General features: G+C 48.6%; 1 protein-coding gene across 1 annotated transcript; it reads right to left on the reverse strand.

The window, feature by feature from the left end:
• Nucleotides 1-1,034: 1,034 nt before the first annotated feature.
• EPB42 (erythrocyte membrane protein band 4.2) lies at nt 1,035-19,459 on the reverse strand. The gene is made up of 13 exons (XM_074365983.1): nt 17,459-19,459; nt 15,183-15,368; nt 14,357-14,587; nt 11,303-11,421; nt 10,350-10,454; nt 9,264-9,441; nt 8,515-8,653; nt 8,135-8,238; nt 7,178-7,420; nt 5,797-6,093; nt 4,608-4,765; nt 3,350-3,483; nt 1,035-1,496 (listed from the first exon to the last, which is right to left on the reverse strand). The coding sequence occupies exons 1-13, from the start codon at nt 17,466-17,468 to the stop codon at nt 1,334-1,336; spliced, it is 2,067 nt and encodes a 688-aa protein (XP_074222084.1). The 5' UTR covers nt 17,469-19,459; the 3' UTR covers nt 1,035-1,333.
• Nucleotides 19,460-19,554: the final 95 nt, after the last annotated feature.

The raw sequence follows: 19,554 nt of genomic DNA on the forward strand, positions 1-19,554 counted from the left end.
TGTATAAGAGAGTTTATATAATTTTAAGGGCCTCTTCTCTTAATCCTTTTGCAAAACCATCACCAGCTAATTATATTTTTGAATCAGTCTGGAAGATCACATCTTGGGAAGCAAGGTATACAGTGATGTATATTCAGGTGACCTGACTTAGGCCTTATGCCTGTACTACAGGGCTCTACATCTCTAATGCCGGTCTTTTGTCTTGTATTGATGTGCTTCCTCGTATCTGCCCTTCTGATGTCCCCATGGTCCTCTTTGGGTATAATCAGCAACAGCAGATTTTTTTTTTTCCTCCCCCAACCCTTCTTCTTTTTTGTTGTGTTTACTAGTTTGTTACATTTTTTAGATCCCACATATAAGTGATACCATACAGTATGTATCTTTCTCTGATTTACTTCATTTGGCATAATGCCCTCCAAGTCCAGCAGCCATTCTTTTGAGAAACTAGTGTGTTCTTGGGGTTGAAATTCCTTAGGTCAGGAGTTTTAATTTACTTTTATAAAGTGCCATTCTGTATTTTTAACAAGTATTCTAAAGAAAAGGAACAAAAATCAAACCAAGAGTACCAAAACAACAAAATGTAAACAAAAAAATTTGTAACTTGGTGCAAAAGGAGTCCAGTTCTTTTCTCTTTTTTTTATAGGGCCTCTTTTCTATATACTTAATATTTGTGTATTTCTCAACTGGACCAAGTTTATGTTATTAACATCAGACTTAATTGTAGGATATTTAATATTTAATGATACTTAACTCTAATAAGGACTTATCTGTAGCTGAATCTAGATCATTCTGTGCTCAGGTTTTATGTTGTGTATTTTATAACCTTGTTCAGCAATCCTTGGATCTTTAAGGATAATGGTCAGGGATGGCACCAATCAGTGTAATTTTAGGATTACCTAAAAATCCCATTTTTAGCTAATATTGTCCCATTTCATCAGAAATAGAAGAATGACTTAAATGTTAGGTTCTTTTCCTTACCTATAAACTAATGAATATGTTAATGAGCCATGAAATGGTTATGAAACACCCTGAACTCGAAAAATCTGAATTTACTTATCTGATTATCTTTACAAAGGCTTCTTGTTGTTTCTCAAGCCCAGTAATTTCTATTCTGGAAAACTAAATGCAGCTAGTTTTCATGGGTGCCTTGTGACAGAAGTGAATGTCTTTTCTATTAATTTCTGGGAAACTAGTTTTGTCCTTGGTCACTCTTCTGCTCAACTTGAACAGAGATTCATTTGTCTGATAAAAGCCGTTTCTCTTCCCAACATGTTTGGTTTTAGGTTGTAGATTCAAAGGGTTGGTTGGGGAGAGTGATGCTGGAGTTGGCAGTTTAAGCTGGAGGTTCAGAGGGTACCACGGTGACCCTTCTGAAGTTGGTTAGGTTCTGGAACAAGTTGCAGTCCATTTCCACAGTGAGCCTCTGGAGTCCAACATGCATTGGTGTGAACTCAAATTGGGTGTGCAAGGTATCTCCGGGCTGCACCGAACTTAATCTGAAATAAAGGAGAAGGCAGGTGCTAGTTCTGTCCCAGGTTCACTGCTTTGCTGGTCCCAGTGACTCTGAACCTTCCCTACTTGAAGAGGTGGGATGAATAAATAAACATCCAAGTAACTTGCATTTAAAACAGAGGAGGTTTGAAGGGGATGGAAGACAGGCGCCTCCTATGGTAAGCAGTTGTATGGTTGAGAAGAGAAATATACTATTCTAAGGGCTTCCGAGTTGCACCTGTTGTTTCTTTTATCTGTGACTTCAGTCTGGCCCCATTCCTGGTAATAGTACTGGGGTATGTTTGGGAAAGCTGTGGTTTTGGAACCCTCACATTGCTAACTGCAGTGGGTGCAGTGGGCATATTGAGAAGCTAGCAGTGTGTTAACAGGTGGTGTTTGCAGCCCTATTAGCAACCTCCTGGCCTGTCTGTGGACCGTCTTATGGTGACTGAGGGAATGGTGCAGATTTCTTCTGAGGTGCTGTGCTCCACAGTTGATCTGGGAGCCCACAGAAGTTGGTTAAATGTTAGCAGTCCCTGCTCTCAACTTATTGGCAAGAGTGACTCATTGAGTTTCTTGAGGCTGAGGCAGTGGCTCAGCAATCACTCAACCTGTCAGGGACCTCAGGGGTGGTAGGAGGATGCATCATGAAACTAAACTGTGTGTATTCAGCGGAGGATGCAGTGGATGTAATGAGAGAAGGAACAGTAATGAATGAATATACTTGCAACCTCTGAAACCAACAATGGACTAATAACCTGGACTTTACAGGGAACGCCTACAAATTGACAAGGAAAAAAGTCAGGAACACCAAGAGAAAAGTGGGCATAGTTAAGAACAAACTATACAGAGGAAGAAATGGAAAAGGCTAATAAAAATATGAAAAGCTGCCAGTTAAAAGAATAATGAGGTGTTACCTTATTCCTATTAGACTGGATAAAAAGAGAAAGCTGGGTATTGCCAAGAGTGGAGGAATGGTAGGAATAGAGAAACTGTCGAGTACTGCTGAAGGGAGTTGTAGCAATTCTGCAAAGAAATCTTACAGTACCTGTTCAAACTGGATTATATCCTGTGACTCAGCAATTCCATTCCTGGGCATATATCTGCCCCCATAGACACAAAGTTTCAAGCAAGTGTATAAGGGGACAGGTGTGAGGATGTTCACTGCAACAGTATTTGTGGTGTGGGAGTTGGAGGCAGTGTGGGGTGGCTGTGGAGTGGCGTGGGGTGGGAGGAAATGAGGGATGGCACCATGGAGTGAGATGTAGTGGAAGCAATGGACTTGACATGTGTGGATGAATCTGAAAAACATAGTTCTGTGTGAAAAGTAAGAAAAAGAATTAGGCATAACATCATTTATGTAAGTTAAAAATAGAGGCTCATGAAGCAAGAGTACACATTTCCCACGTACTAACAAAAGGAGATGAAGAGTGGTTTTGGGAATGGGACTAGGGAATAGGGACAAAAGGGAATACGTAAATAAACAAAATTCTCTACCATGGCATCACTGGTAGAATGCAGCTCTCTGGCTGCACTGAGAGGCAGCCTACCCTCCCTGTGATGTTCCCTGGCGCCCAGCCCTAGCCCCCTCACCTGCATTCACCAGCAATACCCGTGCTCTTCCTGCATGACCAGGGCAGCAGCCAGCGTCAGGTGCCCAGGGGCACACAGCCTCCCTCACTCCTGAACCCCTGTAGACATTGGTGGCCCCAGGATGAGGGAGGCCCTAATCCTTTAGTTCAACTTTGGCAGGTGTTTGCTCTGTCTTCATGGACACAGCAAAAAGATAGTCATTAATCATGGGTCCCTGCCTCTCTGACAGTTGAGATGTTTCTGTAAGAAGCTTGCAGTCTCTTACCTGTAGTTCTTCTCTCTGTAAATGAGCCCCCTTCCGCGGATGGAGATCACACAGTCCTTCATGGGAGCTTTGAGAGAGTTATGGATGCTGACCAAGACCGTAAGAGGCTGATGTTGCTCTGCTGTCTCTGGCATCTGTGGGAGATGCCGAGAACACTGAGCTGCAGTCACTCCTTCCCCTCCTGGCCAGCCTCTCTGTAACCCCTCCGTTACTCTCCTATCTCTGCCATCTCACCCAAACTCACAGCTGACCTCTTTACTCCTCTACCTGGTCTTGCATTTACTCTTACCCTTGATCCATCACTGACCGTCACTGATGGTGCCTTTCCTTCACTTCGAAACCTTGGAGAGTTTCCCATTGTCTTTAGAATTCAGCTTTGGTTGGCATTCAGAGCCATTCACATCCTGACTCCAGTCTACCTCCCTAGGCTTATCTGTTCTTCCCCTGACTAAAAGACATCCCAACCTCTTTGGGCATTTTCCAACCCCAGCACACCCCTCAGGCTCCCGTCCTTAGGGCCTCTTTTGTTCAGTCTTTTGTCTGCAGTGGCCTTCCCCCACCTCTGCACTGAAAGCTTACTCATTTTTCAAGGCCCAGCACAAATGCCACCTCCACGAAGTCTTCCCCAAGCCCACCAGCTGAAATTAATCCCCTTTACTTCACTTGTCCCACAGCGATGTTGTACGTCTATTAAAGCGCTGACATAGAAGACCACACGTTGTATTTCCCTTACCCAACACTAATCTCCTCCAGGGCAGAGACCAGGTCACATTCATTTTGGTCATAATAAACATGTGGAAAGAGGACTGGACCAAGATCCCTAAGCCTCTAGAACATCCCATTTTTATGATTGTGGGCATGATGCTCTCTGGGACTGTTTCCTCATCTGAATAATAGGGACAGTTCTACCTCCCAGGGCTTTTGCATTAAAAGACATAAGAGAGGTGAAAATACATTGGCACGCATATAAAGTGCTAAATAACCATAGGCTATTACTATTCCTATAAGTATGGAGGCATCACCCAAGAAGGCCCTGATTTTAGAAACCCCTACTTAATCAACTAAAGCTGGAAGATTTAAACCTTAATATCATATATAAGAAACTATCTCTTTCAAGAGAAGATGCTCTCAACCCAGCATTTCCTGGTAGTTCTTTAGCACAGTCACCTGTCCTGAAGTTTGAGGGGCTCGGTTTCTTCTGAAATGGGGACCTCAGTAGCAGCAAACTCCTGCAATTTGGGGGATGACTGGTGCCTACCTCGATGACAAGGTATGGTCTGCAAAGGGCGATATCTTCCTGAGCAAAGCAGGTAAGCCCGGACTCGGAATGCGTTGCCATGGCGGTGAGTCTCAGGAAAATGTTCTCTGGCAGGGTTTGTTCCAAATTGGAGGACAGGGTGGTGGAGATCGTCTCAACTGAAGCACATAACAGGTGGAGTCAGTGCCAAGGGGTGTACCCCAGAAACCAGTAGTAGTTTCCCACACAACGCAAAGAAGTCAGAACCTCACTGAAGCCAGAAAGATGCCTCACTCGCCATAGCAAGTTCAGATTTGAACTCACTCAAGAACCCACCTGTCACCACCATCACCACCACCAGTTACTGTTGTGGTGAACCACCTCATTCCGTAGCAGGATATACACACTTTTCATGACCTGGCCCCTTCCGGCTCTCATGCCACTCCCCTACTCCACCCCTCCCACCCTTGGAAAGGGAAGAGGCAGGGGGACTGGTCAGGAGGCTGTTGCAGTCACGTAGGCAAACTCTGTTCCACTGATCCTCTTGCCTGCACATTGGAATCACCTAAGGATTTTAAAAAGTTTTTGATGTTTGGGTCAAACCATGGAGTTTCTGACTTAATTGGTCTGGGGTGCAGGCTGAGCATCAGACTTCCCCCAGGTGGTTCTGATGTGCGGCAAAGTTTGAGAACAACTGCTCTTGTCCAGGGACTTTCAACCCTAGAATAACATAAGGAACTTTGAAAAAATACCAGTGCCTGGATCCCATCCCAGACCAATTAAATAAGAATGTCAAGGAGGACAAAGAACGTGGGCACATGTCCCTTCTGCTTGAAATACCCATGACTCACTTTTCTGTTCGACACTGTCCTAGTCACCCTTTAAGACCCAGGGCAGTCCGATTTCCCTGGGGGCAGGCTGCTCCAGCCCGGATGAGATGCTCCCCCTCCACTGTACTCTGATTACCTTATCAAACACTTCTTACACAGCTCCATGGTCTGTTTACTTGTATGACTGCAATCAGAATTGTGGGCTTTTTTCCTGTGTGCAGCTCAGTAACCATGTGTTAGATGAGTGAGAGAAGGGGAGAGGGCACACCAGTGGCTAGCAGCCATCTCTTCAGATCTGCCGGAGCTGCTGTGTGGCTGCTGCCTACCCAGGGTGGGAGCTGGTGTGTGGAGTGTCTGGGGAGGGAGCCACAGAGAGTTACCTGAGTTGGCCCTGAGTGTGAGGAGAAGCTTCTCCCTCCAGAACTTGGCAGCAAGGACGCCGTTGTAGTACACCGCCTGCAGTGCAATGGCCAGCTGCACTTCCTTCTCATGGTCAGTGGGGTTGAACAATTTCACGGACAGCTTGACATCCCCTCCCAGGGGTAGGGAGCTGGGTACTTCCAAGAAGAGGTATAGCGGATCGTCAGTCTCGAGACTGGGAGGCTGGACGCCACTGTCTTTCCTATCCTTCAGTCTCTCCTGGACTCTCTTCAGCACCTCTTTTTCTTGAGGAGATCCTGAAGAATGGAATAAACAAAGCAGGCCTCTTACTTAGTACGTATAGACCCTTCTAATAAAAGCCCAGGATGAAGGTTCATTTACCCACTGCTGCTCAAATGCCAGTCACAAGAGATATGCAAACATCTAGGGCTATATTTAGCTAAGAAAAAGTCTGGGGAAAAAGTCTCAGGTAGATCTACCACAGATATAGCATGTCTCTTCCAAGTCACTCAATGACCAAGTTCTTCAAGTGCTATGAATTTGCCCCTTGAGCAGTGGGAAAGCTAGCTTTTGTACAAGTCACACTGTCTCTGACGAAAGTTTTGCAGGGAGTTGAATCTTCCTAAGTGAAGAAGTTTGGACTTATTCGGAAGACAATGGAGGCTATGGAATATTCTGGAGCAGGAATATTCTGTAAAATAATTACATTTGTGTCTTAGGAAGCTCATTCTGGAAACTGTAAGAGGGAAAGGGAATAATGGTGGAGAGACTGGAGGCGGGGGTCCAGTTAGGAGGCTGCTGCAATACTGTAGACCAGAGATGATGGGGCCTTGGATTAGGTGCAGGCAGTGGGGAAGGAGATTAGGAGACGGGTGTGAGTAGTGTGGGGCAGTGAAGGGGAGGCTCAAGGACAGTGCATGCCCTCTTGTTTGGACAAATGGGTGGACGGTGGTGGGTTCCATCAACTAATATGGAGGGAAGTACAAGGAACGGGGCGTGGGAGGAGAGTGTGAGAGAGACATCTCCTGGCAGCCGGGCATTGTATTAAGTGTGTTGTTTTATAGCAGTGGTTCTCACTCAATTTTGCCCCCAGGGGACATTTGGAAATGTCAGGAGGTGTTCCTGGTTGTCACAGCTGGTGGTGGTGATTGAGGGGGAGTCGGCATCTCGTGGATAGAACATCCTATAGATGCACAGCCTTCCCACGACAAAGTTATCTGGTCCCAAATGTGAATAATGTCAAACAAGGTTGAGAAATCCTGTTGTATATGATGGGGAAGGGACTGCACCTCTCTCTGGCCTGCGTGTGTCTGGCCCACCCATTTCCCTCTGTGGCTGTTGCGGGTACTGAGGAGCCTGGGGCCTTCCTCCGCCCAGTACCTTCAGGATACTTGTATTTCTGAGTGATGTCCTCACAGCGGTCAGTGTACACACCCTTGGTGCTGATGTTGTTGCCAAGATACTTAGTATTGGAGTTGGTCAGCTGCCGTGTCCCATCCTCATGGCGCTTCCAGACCACACACGAGGCGTTTATTGAGGCAAAAAGGTCTGATACCGCTGGGGTCAGCCCCAGTGTGCCCTCCTTGACCGCTCTGACCGGGACCAGATCACAGGCCCCTAAGGCTGAGGGAGAGAGAGGTCAGTGAGTGAGAGGAACCATGCCCAGGCCTCAGCTTGGCTCAGAGCTGCATCACCCTAATCCCCATCCTGTGCCCTGTTGTCCCTCCCATAAGATCAGGGTCAGAGGTGGGCACTAGGCAGGTTTCAGGGAGGGCACTACTGAGGGAAAACTCACTATTTAGTGGCAGTACTTTTGGTCATGACCTATGGCAGGAGCCCTCTCAGAAACCGGACAGGTAAGAACCTCAGAGGTCCAGAGGACACGGGAGTTCCTAAGCCTCAGCTTGAACACAGATACGATAGGAATAGGTCGCCTTTACTGAGCACTTAGGACGTGCCAGGCTCTGTGACAGTTCTGTTCCTGGGAAAGGAAGAGCCATCCTCTTGTGGCCCTGAAGTTCCCTTCTTTGCGTGTGAGCCTATCCTGCTACCCTCTTCATCCACATCCAGAACCTCAGAAGCCCCACTCCGCAAGACCCTGACCTTAAAGCCTTAAGACCCTTCACTGAGTCTCCGCTCCCTTGCCTGTTGCTCTGAGTGGGGCTGGTCTCCCCATGAGCCCGTGGGCATCAGGTCAGCATTCTGCTGGCCATTATCATTCCTGCCGCTTCTCCTCTTTTAGGGGATGCTGACCCCCTTTGGACCACCTGCTGCTCCTGTTTCCTCTCCGAGCTCTGTGCAGCCCAGGGTGGTCCTAGACCCACCCCCAGGCATTACCTCTACCTCCCTGAGGAGCACTTGGGTACAGAATCTGCCATCCGTCATAACCCTGGGGCAAAGCAGGCCGGGCCATCCAGCACTCCGTGGAAGTCTGGAAGACCCTGAGGGTAGCAAAGGGAACAATTCAAGTGGGAGAAAAAGAATGCGAAGAGGCCCTAGAAATGACAGTTATGCTGGGGGGTGGGGGGCACTGCGTAGCAGTGGTGGCAACACTCCCAGGGAGGGGTGTATACGCCACAACTGACCCTGACCCCAAGAGTCTTGAAGGCCTACTCTCAGCTGGGCCACAGGGGGTGGGGGTGGGGGTTCCCATGGTGACACCATGCAGGTTTGGAGCCCTCCCAGGCCTGGGACCACATTCCCTTTGGTCTTCTCACCAGATTCTGCCTCTCTCGCCTTCATCAACCTGCAGCCCTTCCTCGTTGTAGTACTCATCTACCAGCAGGCTCCCGCCAGTTCCCTGGGCTGAGGTGAATGTGGTAACGACGCGGGCAGGGATTCCCAGGCCTCGCAGCACTGCAGGGAAGAGGGCAGAGGGTCAGGGCACCAGAGAGGCCTGGGACATGGGGTGGGGGAGGATATGACTAGCATTTTCCTTGTCTCCTCTGGACCCTGGACACTTTCACTATCTTAAATGCCAGGTGACACTGTGGAAAGAGAAAGGGCACAGGTACCAGGAAGTTAGAACTGACACCAGCCAGGTCCAGGCCATATAAAGGCCGAGAAATGAGGCACAAACAAGCTACAGAGCAGGCAGAGAACACAACAGGGGGAGGCCTATGGAATACACAACAGAGGCCTGGGACTGGATTTCCTGGGGCAGAGGCAGGGAAACTTCAGGGAGAAGTGAGTTTGGGAGCAGAGCTCACCAGAAGGGCCCCACTTTGCTGAAGAGGGAAGAGGAGCAGAAGCTGGTTGGGAGAGACTGGCTTGGCCAGATGGGGCATCTGAAGCAGGTACGGGAGATGAAGGCAGGGAATTGCTGCAGAGAGGAGGCCGGGCCTGCTTTTGGAGATGTACCCCTCCTGCCACATGGGAGGCCAAGGGGCCACCCAAGAGGCAGGGCAGACACTCCATGTAGTAGCCAAGGTGATGTGTGGGTGTGGCAGGCAAGCCTGCCCTGTACCTGTGCAAGCAACAGTGGCCAACACCCAGGCCTGACCATCATACACGGGCCTCCCCACGCCTCTGAGCCACTGGCGCAGGATCGGGGCGCTGCCCCGGCGCTTGTTCAGCAAGGCCCTTTCCTGGGCGTCCTGGATCTGTGGCGTGGGCAGGACATGCTTCTCCTTGAGAGCGTGGAGCTGTTTGGGGAAATGTGTGGACGTTATGCAAGTCCCGGGACAGGACAGCCTGCAGGCGCTGGGTAAAGAGGGCTGTCACTGTCACCGTCACCGTTCTCCCAGCGCGGTGAGCAGACCACCTGCCTGGGAATCAGCAGGAACCGTTTCTGGCCCACCGGGTTGTACTCTCCAGGGGTGGGGCCCCAGAATCCTCCTTTTTAACAAGACCTCCAGAAGCCGGGGTTCAGGGGCCACAATGGTAAACGAAGCTCAGACAAAAGAGCAGCAGGCGGGCTGACGCTCACTGGGGTGATTTCTCCGCTCCTTCACCTGCCTGGTCCTAACTCCCGCGAGCGGAGCGCAAGCGAGCGTTTGCACCTGGGGCCTCAGGCCGCGCATGCTCCGTGCAGGGAGGCCCTGTCCCTCCCCCACTTTTCAGAGGGGAATGTGGAGCCTCATGAGGAAATGGGGAACGCGTTCCTCCTGTGAACGGACTTCTAAAGGCAGCGAGAAGGCACCAAGGTACCTTCATGAGAATAATTTAGAAGTGAAAACAAGTCCCTTTGACCACCTTAGCAGCAAACACTGGGTAAGATGGACCTGACCCCCTTCCTTCCGGGGACCTAAGTCCCCAGGTTGGGCTGGGGAGAGGGGGCAGGGAGCGAGGAGCGCTCTGAGGAAATCCATGCCAGTTGTCGTCCTCACTGTCTTGTGTCCTGAGGGACGATACCTCCCTTTGCCTTTCTCTCCCCCGTGGATGCTATCGTCCTCCCCTCCTGACTCAGACCTTTCTCCAGGGACCATCCCCTTCACGCTGGGAGGAGGGCACCATTTGTGATTTGAAGATTTCCAGGGCCACAGAGGTGGGGCAGCTTTGTCAGAGGGCCGCCCTCTCATCGCCTCCCCTTCTCCACCCCATCCTTACTCACCAAGGCGCCCAAGACGCAGGCCACATGCACAGGGTCGCCCCACTTCTCCACCTGCTTGTCCCTGCACAGTAAGTCCAGGCTGAGGTCAAGGACATCCTTTTCAAACTGTAAGGACCACACGGGGCCATGATGAAGGGTCCCCAGGTCAGGCACTCCTCCCACCAGTCAGCCCTGTCCCCTCGTCCTTCTCCCAGAGGATGGCTCCTCTCCTCCCTGCCTTGTCCTGCAGGAGTTTTGGCGTTTCCCTCTCTCCCCCAGGGCCCCCTGGGCTCCTGATGGTGTGAACTCTTGAGCACCAGGGCTGTGTCTCTTCCCTTCATTTCTGTCATTTTCCATGTAACTTGCTCCCAGTGCTTCTGACAAGGCTGCCCTGCATGGGGAGGAGACCACAGCAGCTCCTGCTCTTGAGAAGCTCGTGGTTAGGAGTGAGGGGAACACGTAACCACAGAGACTACAGATCTCAGCAACGTGGCCAGGGCTCTAGGAGAGATCCAACCCTGGAAGCACAGTGGAGAGGGGCTTTCAGAGGGCTTTAAAAGATGGGTAGGAGTTTTCCAGGGGATAAAGGAGGGAAAGTTTTCCTGGCAAAGGGGTCATTCAGCCTGCATATTCAGGAGATGGCCAGGGGCTGGAGCATGGGGTGGCTCTTGGGGACAGGAAAGCAGTTGCCTGGCTGTGAAGGGTCTTGTGTGTCAAGCCAGGGGATTTAGTTTTTATCCTGTAGACAGTGGGGATTGAACAGAGGTTCGATTTGCATGGTCTCTAGGAAGAAATCTCTGGAAGTTGTGAGGATGGTCTGAGATGGCCCTGAGGGAAGAGAGGCACCACATGGCTGGAGCTGCATGAAGAAATGGCCTCGTGTCAGGAGTCTTTGGACCTGCCCACTCTGGCCTGACCAGTGAAGGTTATGGGGCAATCACTGTTCCCCCGTCTGCCCCTGAGGTCCCCTATACCTGACCGAAGTCCCAGGACTCAGCCTGGATGCAGTCAGCCGTGCCCAGGTAGATGAGGCCATTCTGGTTCAGCACGTACTCCCTGCGTTGAGTCTCATTCTCTATGAACACAGCATCGTCTGGAGAGAAGCAGGCAGGGCTGAGGGGCTGTGGGGTCCTACGCCTGCCCCCCGTCCAGGCCTCTGCTCTCCCTGTTCAGGCCAGATTTGGCTGCAGGCCTTCCCCTCAGCTCCAGGCCTGATGGGGACTGAGGAGGAACGCCCTCTTTTCACCCCACACTGGGACCTGGCCTCCTCTCTGGTGAGAGTGAGGAGCGGGGTCAGGGTCCCTGGGTCAGCCGCAGCAGCCTTCATGGTCAGCCAGTAGACAGGAACAAGCCAGCCTTAAAAAGCCTATTGGTTCCCAAAAACACTTGGCAGCCAGTATGCTGTTGGCCCAAGAGTATTTAGCAACGCCCAGGGGGTGTCCCAGAGGGTCTGTTATGTCTCTCCTACAGATTCAACTAAAAAAAGTGTTTCAGAAAAACTGATCAAACATAGGTTGGCAGGGGTGAGCAGAAGGGAAGACAAGCTCCTGATGAGACAGGTCAGGGGGAGTGCGGGGCTGTGTGGAGCAGAAGCCAGGGTATTGTTTTTCACCCTGGGTGCCCAAGTGGGTCTTGGATGCCCACAGTCCCTCCCCGGTGCCTCTCCTGCTGCTTTTATCTAAGGGTTGGGCAGGAATGGTGAGGAGGGTGGGGGCTAATTTAAGGAGGCCATCACCCACTCCAGGAAGCTGGGAGCAGCAGGGGGACCTGCCCTCCTTGCCAAGTGTCTCTCTCTGCCTGGTGCTAGGAGTAGAGTAGGGGGTGGTTAGATTAGTTCCTGGGGACTAGAAAGAGAAAAGGTTTCCAAACCATCTGCCCAGGTATGCAACTGGGGTGAGGGTACTCAAAGTAACAGGAGGATGGGGTATTAGAAATCAGGAAGCCCGAAAAACCTGGGGCCTAAAATCACAGAACCAAGTGCCCAAAGAGCCCTGGGATCCTACCCCTCACCCTGAGTACTGTCTGTGAAGTCAGCTGGATGTCACTTCTTTGCAAATTGCTTCAAATTGAGGTGTTTGGCCCCAGTCTCTGCGGGCTTTGGGAAGTATGTTATCAGAGCACAGGTGCTCCCCCTTCTCTTCTCTGCTTGGGTGCAGCCCCCCCCCCACTTTTATAGAGTTCCCTACTTATAACTAGGACTGTTTCATTATAGGATGTAAATTTTCCTTTTGAATCCAGGACAGCCCCATCTCTGAGTATGCTGAGACCAAGTCCCTGATAATCTCTGAAAATCTCTTACCTCCCAGATAAGGAGTGCCAACAACTCACCCTAGCCAGACAGACACCCCCCTGCCCCAACACACACATACAGAAATACACACACACACACACACACACACACACACACACACACTCTCTCACACTCACATAGAGAGGGCTTCCCTATGCAGGTCCCTCCAAGCCGAGCATGGAGTCGGGAATCCTGGCACAAAGTCAAGACTGTGACTTCCCTCTGAACCAAGCACTGTCCCAGAACTGCCTTTGCTGTATCTTTGCTTGGCTGTCAGGGCCCAGCTTTGGATGTGGGCTCAGAGTCAGCGAGGCAGGTACATTACAGCCTCAGCTTTGGAAGGAAATGGCTTGAGAGTCTTTCTGTCAGTGCGTGGAGAGCCATGGGGCCTCCCCTGGCTAAAGGGGCCCCAAATCCACACTCACCCACATGGGGCAGGGCAGTGGAATAGACACTGGTTCCCATCATTCCACCTGCCAAACCCCTTGGAGCAGGAATGAAGGGCCTGAACTGAGGAAATCTGAGGCCATCTGGAGGAGGGGGCACTGGAGAACCGCAGCCTGGGCAAAAGAAGTGGAGATGGGGAGCCCACTGGGATTCAGGGGCCACACAGAAAGGGCGTCAGGAAGAGGGGTCCAGGGGTATGGTCTGTGGGAACCTGGGAAGATTTCTTCTCATTCCCCTGTTCTCAGCCCTGCCTTGTGGTGAGGCCCCCTTCGGGCTGGGAGTAAAGTCTTGAAAGGAAAAGACTTGTCTAGGGTAGCAAGGACAGGCAAGCTGGAAGAAATTGTCTTTTATCCCCCCAAACAACCCCTTAGGGAGCCCTTAGGATTAGGGTCAGGAGTGGCAGATTCAAAAAGGAAAGACTCGATCTTCAGGATGGGAAGGAAGAGATGTTCTCTTGGCTCCCATTTGGGGCACGTCATCCACGTCTGCTGACCTTTTATAGAGGAAGTCACCCTGACAGCCAGGGCTGAGCTTTGCCAGAGGTGGCCACTGGCTGGGCTGTGGGAGGTCACCTGACCCCAGGAAAGCCCACCCTGGGGCTGCTGAGTTAGGAGAGGCTGGCTGTTTAATTTGCCGCTCTGGGCAGATACATGGACGCGTCAGTGTGGAGAGGACCCAGCAGTCTGTAGTGAGGACAGAACTAACAAGTGGAGAAGCAGAGTTAGCGAAACAGCAGAGTGACTGTGAAGCTGCAGCCCCTTACCAGCACAGACCCCATCAGGCCCAGGGAGGGGCCTAAGCGATTCAAAATTCTGTGCTCTTTTTCTTAAAGAATGTCCCCCAAATTCTATAAAACTCAGGTCCCTCAAAACCTGGATTCACTCTGGAGACAGACAAGGAGGGAACAGTGAAGCCTGTCCCTCAGGTCGCCTCTATTCCTGGAGCGGGTACCAGCTCAGCCCCTGTCCTGTTACAGTGGAGGGTCATTCTTCGAGGGTTATGTCGGTGAATCTCAGCTTCTGTGACCAAGTAGCCTGAGTGGAGTGGCACCAGACAAGCCTTTCACTGGGAAGCTCCAGGCTGCTCCAGCCAAGGTCACACCAAGATAGGACCCTGGATCTGAGAGGCCATTCATTCATCCAGGGAGCAGGCACCACAGTAGCTGAGTGCTGGTGCTGCCCTACAGGGAGCTGTCCCCTGGGGCCTGGAGGAGTCACACTCTGCCAGAGCTGCGCCCAGCTCCTGGGCCTTGAATCCTGTGCAGCCCAGGCTGGCCCAGGTCCAAACTCACCTCGACCCCAGGGGTTAAAGAGCAGCGTGAACTGGCCCAGGTGTTGCCTCCTGCCCGAAACCTGCAGCAGGAGTGAGTAGTGGCCAATGACAGCGTCTGCGGGCGTGGTCACAGAGATGATCCAGGACCAGGTGTTTCTGTCCTCCACCTTTGCACTCCACCACTTCTGGTCACCCAGACTGGAAATTGAGAACGTGGTTTGGGTCCTGTTGGCCTCAGAAGGCTGCTCCCCTGCAGTCACACAGAACTGAATTGGTCATTTGGACTTCTTGACCACAACCCAGAGTAACAAAGTGAACTATCACAAAGTTGGAGCAGGTGAAAATTGGTTTTAGAGAAGGAGAATAAAAGCAGCCCATCCAGTAATGGGAGGCAGGAAAGGGTGATGGGAGAGGTCTAGGTTGTCAGCACCCATGGACCTCCATCTAGAAAAGATTCATAGTGTATAAGAAGGGGGTAGTAATAATGTCTCCTTCACAGGGCCGATGTGAGGTCTTAATGAGACATTGCAGGTAAAGCCCGTGGACCAACAGCTGACGTGTAGTACAGATTCAACAAATAAATGTTCATCTAGATTAAATCCCATTCACGCTGTTCTACAAAATCGATACTATATTTGCAACCAAAAGGAGCCACTTAGTGCTAATGCAGCTGAGCATTCTGATTCTTCTGAATCATAATAAATGCTATTTATTGTGCATATGATCTCATACTTCTTGAGGTCCAGGCACAGCCTGAGCCATTTGCCCCTTGGTTCCCTGAGGGGTTGCTGAAGAAAGAACCCCCCAGTCCTGCTGCCAAAGAGGTCGAGGCCCACCCTACTCACCAGTTTGCGCAACGAGGGTGACTTTCTTCAGGGTGGACAGAAATGTGTGGACCGGAGCCTGGAAGTGCAGGCTGATGGTGAAGGGCTGCCCCCTCCTCACAATGAGGTCCTGGGTGCTGATGTCATCGGTGTGGTGCTCTGCATTGTTTTTTGCTTCCTGAAAGTTGCAGCTCTTTATCTGCAGGCCTGTTGTAGAAAGAAAGAAATCATGGAGATTAGGTGAATGTGACAATGTAATAAAAGTCACAGAGACCAGGGTTCAAACACTTGGCTCAACTTACTTACTGTGCCACCTCAGGCAAGTAAATTAACCGCTCTGAGCCTCAGTTTCCTCTTCCTTAGACAAATCATCCCTCTTTGCAGGATTGTGGAAATCAAATGAGATAATGCACATAATACACTCGGCACAGTGTCAGACACGCAGTAAGTCCCACTAAGTAGGGCTGCCACTCTTATTATTAATGAGAGGAATGCTTGTTCTCGTCGTTGACCTCCTTTTCTGGTCCCAATCCAAAAACAATGAATAAAATCTGAATTTTGCCCATCACTACTCATTTTTTTCTTAGAACACAATCAGATAATTTTTAGAGCTGGTTTTGAAATTACTGAGTCTAATTCTTTTGTTTTATAGATGAGAAGAGTAAGGCCCGGAGAGTAGGACCAACTCACTCGAGATCATATGTGGCTCTTTTACCTAAAGGCTCATGAAAAAGTTACCTGGCAGCCCAGAAAAACCCTAGAAGGAGGAAGCCCTGTGAGTATTATAACCTTCTATCCAGCAATTCTCGTTTTACAATGAGAACTTGTAAATGTGCTAACAGAGGCCCCTGAGGTTTCTGCATCCTCTGGTTCTGCCTATTTTCTCGCCTAATGTCCGCCTCTGCCCCTTTTAGTTGGATTCCCTGATTCCTCCATCCCTTCTCTCCCATCTTGCCTTGAGGCTATTACACTCGTGCTTTCCCGGGGTCATCTCCCAGATGTACCATAACCCAGGGAGGAGAGTCTTGGGGTATCACCTCACACTGGTCAGAATGACCACCATTAAAAAGTCCACAAACAATAAATGCTGGAGAGACTGTGGAGAAAAGGAGGCCCTCCTATACTGTTTGTGGGAATGTAGTTTGGCGCAGCCATTATGGAAAATAGTATGGAGATTCCTCAAAAAACTAAAAATAGACTTAACTATATGATCCAGCAATCCCACTCCTGGGCATATATCCAAGAGAACTCTAATTCAAAAAGATACATGCACCCCAGTGTTCACTATCTCCAATAGCTAAGACATGGAAACAACCTAAATGCTCATCAATAGATGATAAGATAAAGAAATTGTGATACACACACACACACACACACACACACACACACACACACACACACAAAATGGAATACTACTCAACCATAAAAAAGAATAAAACAATGCTATTTGCAGCAACATGGATGGACCTGGAGAATGTAATTCTAATTAGGTGAAGTAAGCCAGAAAGAGAAAGAAAAATATCATATGATATTGCTTATATGTGAAATATAAAAAAAAGACAAATTAACTTATTTACAAAACAGAAACAGACTCACAGACATAGAAAACAAACTTATGGTTACCAGTGGGAGAAAGGGTGGGAAGGGATAAATTGGGAGTTTAAGATTTGCAGATAATAACTACTATATATAAAATAGATTAAAAAAACAAGTTCCTACTGTAAAGCACAGGGAACTATATTCGATATTTTATAGTAACCTATAATGAAAAAGAATATGAAAATGAATATATGTATGTATATGTATGACTGAACTATTACGCTGTATGCCAGAAATTGACACAACTTTGTAAACTGACTATACTTCAATCAAAAAAAAAAAAATCCACTTCACCACCACCACCATCTTAACCACCGTCATCACAACTATGACTAGTTTACCACCAACAGGCTACTCTATTGCCACTCCATAGCCACACCACCAGTACCTCCACCACAGCACCACTCCCCAACATAGCACCACTCCCCAGCAGAACCTCACCACCATCATCTCTACTGCTACCAGCATCTGCTACTACCCTTCCCACCAGTCACACAACCATTACCTCCACAGCCACCAGCACCCACTACCACTCCCCCCATCTAAGCCTCTCCATCAGCAGCGCCCATGAGCTGTCCACCTGCCATAGCCCTAACACCGTCACCCCCACCACCATCCTGCTTCTTCTAATGAAAACATGTAATGATGGAGGAGCTACAACAGTCCAGTAAGCCCCGTGGAGAGCTGGCTTGGCTCACCCTGTTGCATGGCTGTGGGCTGCTCTTGTCCACTTGACCACAGGAAATGCCTGTCTCGAACTGTTGCTCTGAGCACCCTCTCAGAATCTGTCTTCCAGGCAGAAAATGATGAAGGCACTTTTGTTGACTTACGAATCTATGAACAGTGGAGTTTCCTTCTGTTCCTCCTGTGAGTTTCTCCATGTGTTTATCTCTCCTACTCCTTCCCCACTGGTATCTCTTGGACCAGTTGCTGGGAGTTACTCTTTCTCATCTTATCTCTTGTGTCAGGAGGCCCAGACAGGGGTATGTCTGGCTGCCTGGAGTCGGGGGTGGAGTGGGGTATGACCTGCCAGTGGGAGAAACCCAGGTAAACTTTTAAGCCTCTTGCTTCAGTGGCCTCAAGAGATCCTCAGAGATGTTACCTGGATAACACTGGAAGACTCTGGAGGGAGGCCCCTATCCAACTCAAACTCAGGCCCTAAACATATCATGAGCTGCAAATAGTTAGATGTTTATGGGCTGTTTTGATAATACAAAGAGAACATGTGTGTCTGGGATTCATCTGTGAAAGAGATTAGGAGGTAGAATTTGTGGGTGAAAAATAAAGGCCCTAAAAACAGAAGCTAGAGCCCTGGCTCTCCAAGCCTGCCAGGTCTGGGATGCTGCCAGAGAAGGGCTGGAACTATGCCAGGACTTAGGGCCTCTGTCTTTCCTATTTCTACTTGTGCAGTCAGCGAGGAGATGGCACAGGGGAGGAGCTCCTATTTGGGCCTCTTTGGCCTTCTAAAGCCCAGGTTTTATCTGGGCTTCTGAGACTGTGTCACCAGAAACTCTCTCAGGGGCAGCTGGACTGGCCTGCATATATACAGCATGTCTAGAGAGGGATGTGAAAGAGACTACACAGAACATTGGTTTTCTGTGGGGAGGGGAGCTGGGGAGTCGGGTAGGCAGGTGATTTCCTGCTGTTTACTGGTTTATACTTTCAAACTTTGAACCATTACCTATTTGAAGGATTTTATTATGCAAAAAAGTGAAGCTGCTACTTTTCACTCCCCCCAAAACGATTCTTTATGAGAAATGAAGAGGTAAGTTTGTTCATTATTTGAAGATGTTATGATTTTTACCCGGAAAGTATGAATCTACTAAAAAATGATTATAAGAGATAAGATGATTTAATAAGCTGATCTTAAGTTTAATGCATCCCCAAGAAAAATGTTAACAATTTTTTTTCTCTGAAACTGAAAAAGCTGATTGTAAGATTCAAAGGGAATTTCTAAAAGACCTAAATATATCTAAAAAGATGTTAAAAAAAAAAGATATAAATATGGATGTGTCTAGAGATTAGCTTACTAAGCAAAGTAAATCAGACAGAGAAAGACAAATACCATATATCACTTATATGTGGAATCTAAAAAAGTGATACAAATGAACTTATTTACAAAACAGAAACAGACTCACAGATACAGAAAACAGATTTATGGTTATCAAAGAGGAAGGGGTAGGGGAGGGATAAATTAGGAGTTTGAGATTAACAGATACACACCACTATATATAAAACAGATAAACAAAAAGGGCCTATATTCTCAGAGAACTATATTCAATATTTTGTAATAACCTATAATGGGAAAGAATCTGAAAAAGAATAGATTTGTGTGTATACAAATAACTACCCTGGGATATAATTTTCTTCACCTATAAGATTGGCAAAGATAAAATAATTTGACAACTTTCTGAGTTAGTATGGTTTGGGGAAATAGTTAGGTATGAGTGTAAATTGGTACAGCTTTATGGAGGGAAATTAAGTAATATCTACCAAAATTTTAAATGTTCATAGTTTTGAATCAGCCATTCCACTTCTAGACATTTTATCATGCAAATAATCAAACATGCATAAAATGAAGTTTACACAAGTGTATCCATTCCACTGGTAGTTAACGTAGCAAAATTTTGGAAACTACCTAAATGTCCAAAAATAAGGCACTGGATAGATAAATTATGGAATATGCACTTAATAGACTACTATACAGGTGTGAAGGAGAATGAAGTAGTTCTATATAAACTAATATGAAACAGTCTCCCAGCTCTATTGGTAAATGAAATAAACAAGGTAGAGG

Source organism: Camelus bactrianus, chromosome 6 (assembly GCF_048773025.1).
Source record: "Camelus bactrianus isolate YW-2024 breed Bactrian camel chromosome 6, ASM4877302v1, whole genome shotgun sequence".
NCBI lineage: Eukaryota > Metazoa > Chordata > Mammalia > Artiodactyla > Camelidae > Camelus > Camelus bactrianus.

Bases quoted from the DNA above. Each gene is read 5' to 3' on its own strand.
- EPB42 (XM_074365983.1), bottom strand. The intron at 9,442-10,349 runs GTGAGTAAGGAT...TTCCCCAAACAG, and splicing joins CCTGCGTCTTGGGCGCCTTG to CTCCACGCTCTCAAGGAGAA. The intron at 8,239-8,514 runs GTGAGAAGACCA...TGCTACCCTCAG, and splicing joins GGCGAGAGAGGCAGAATCTG to GGTCTTCCAGACTTCCACGG.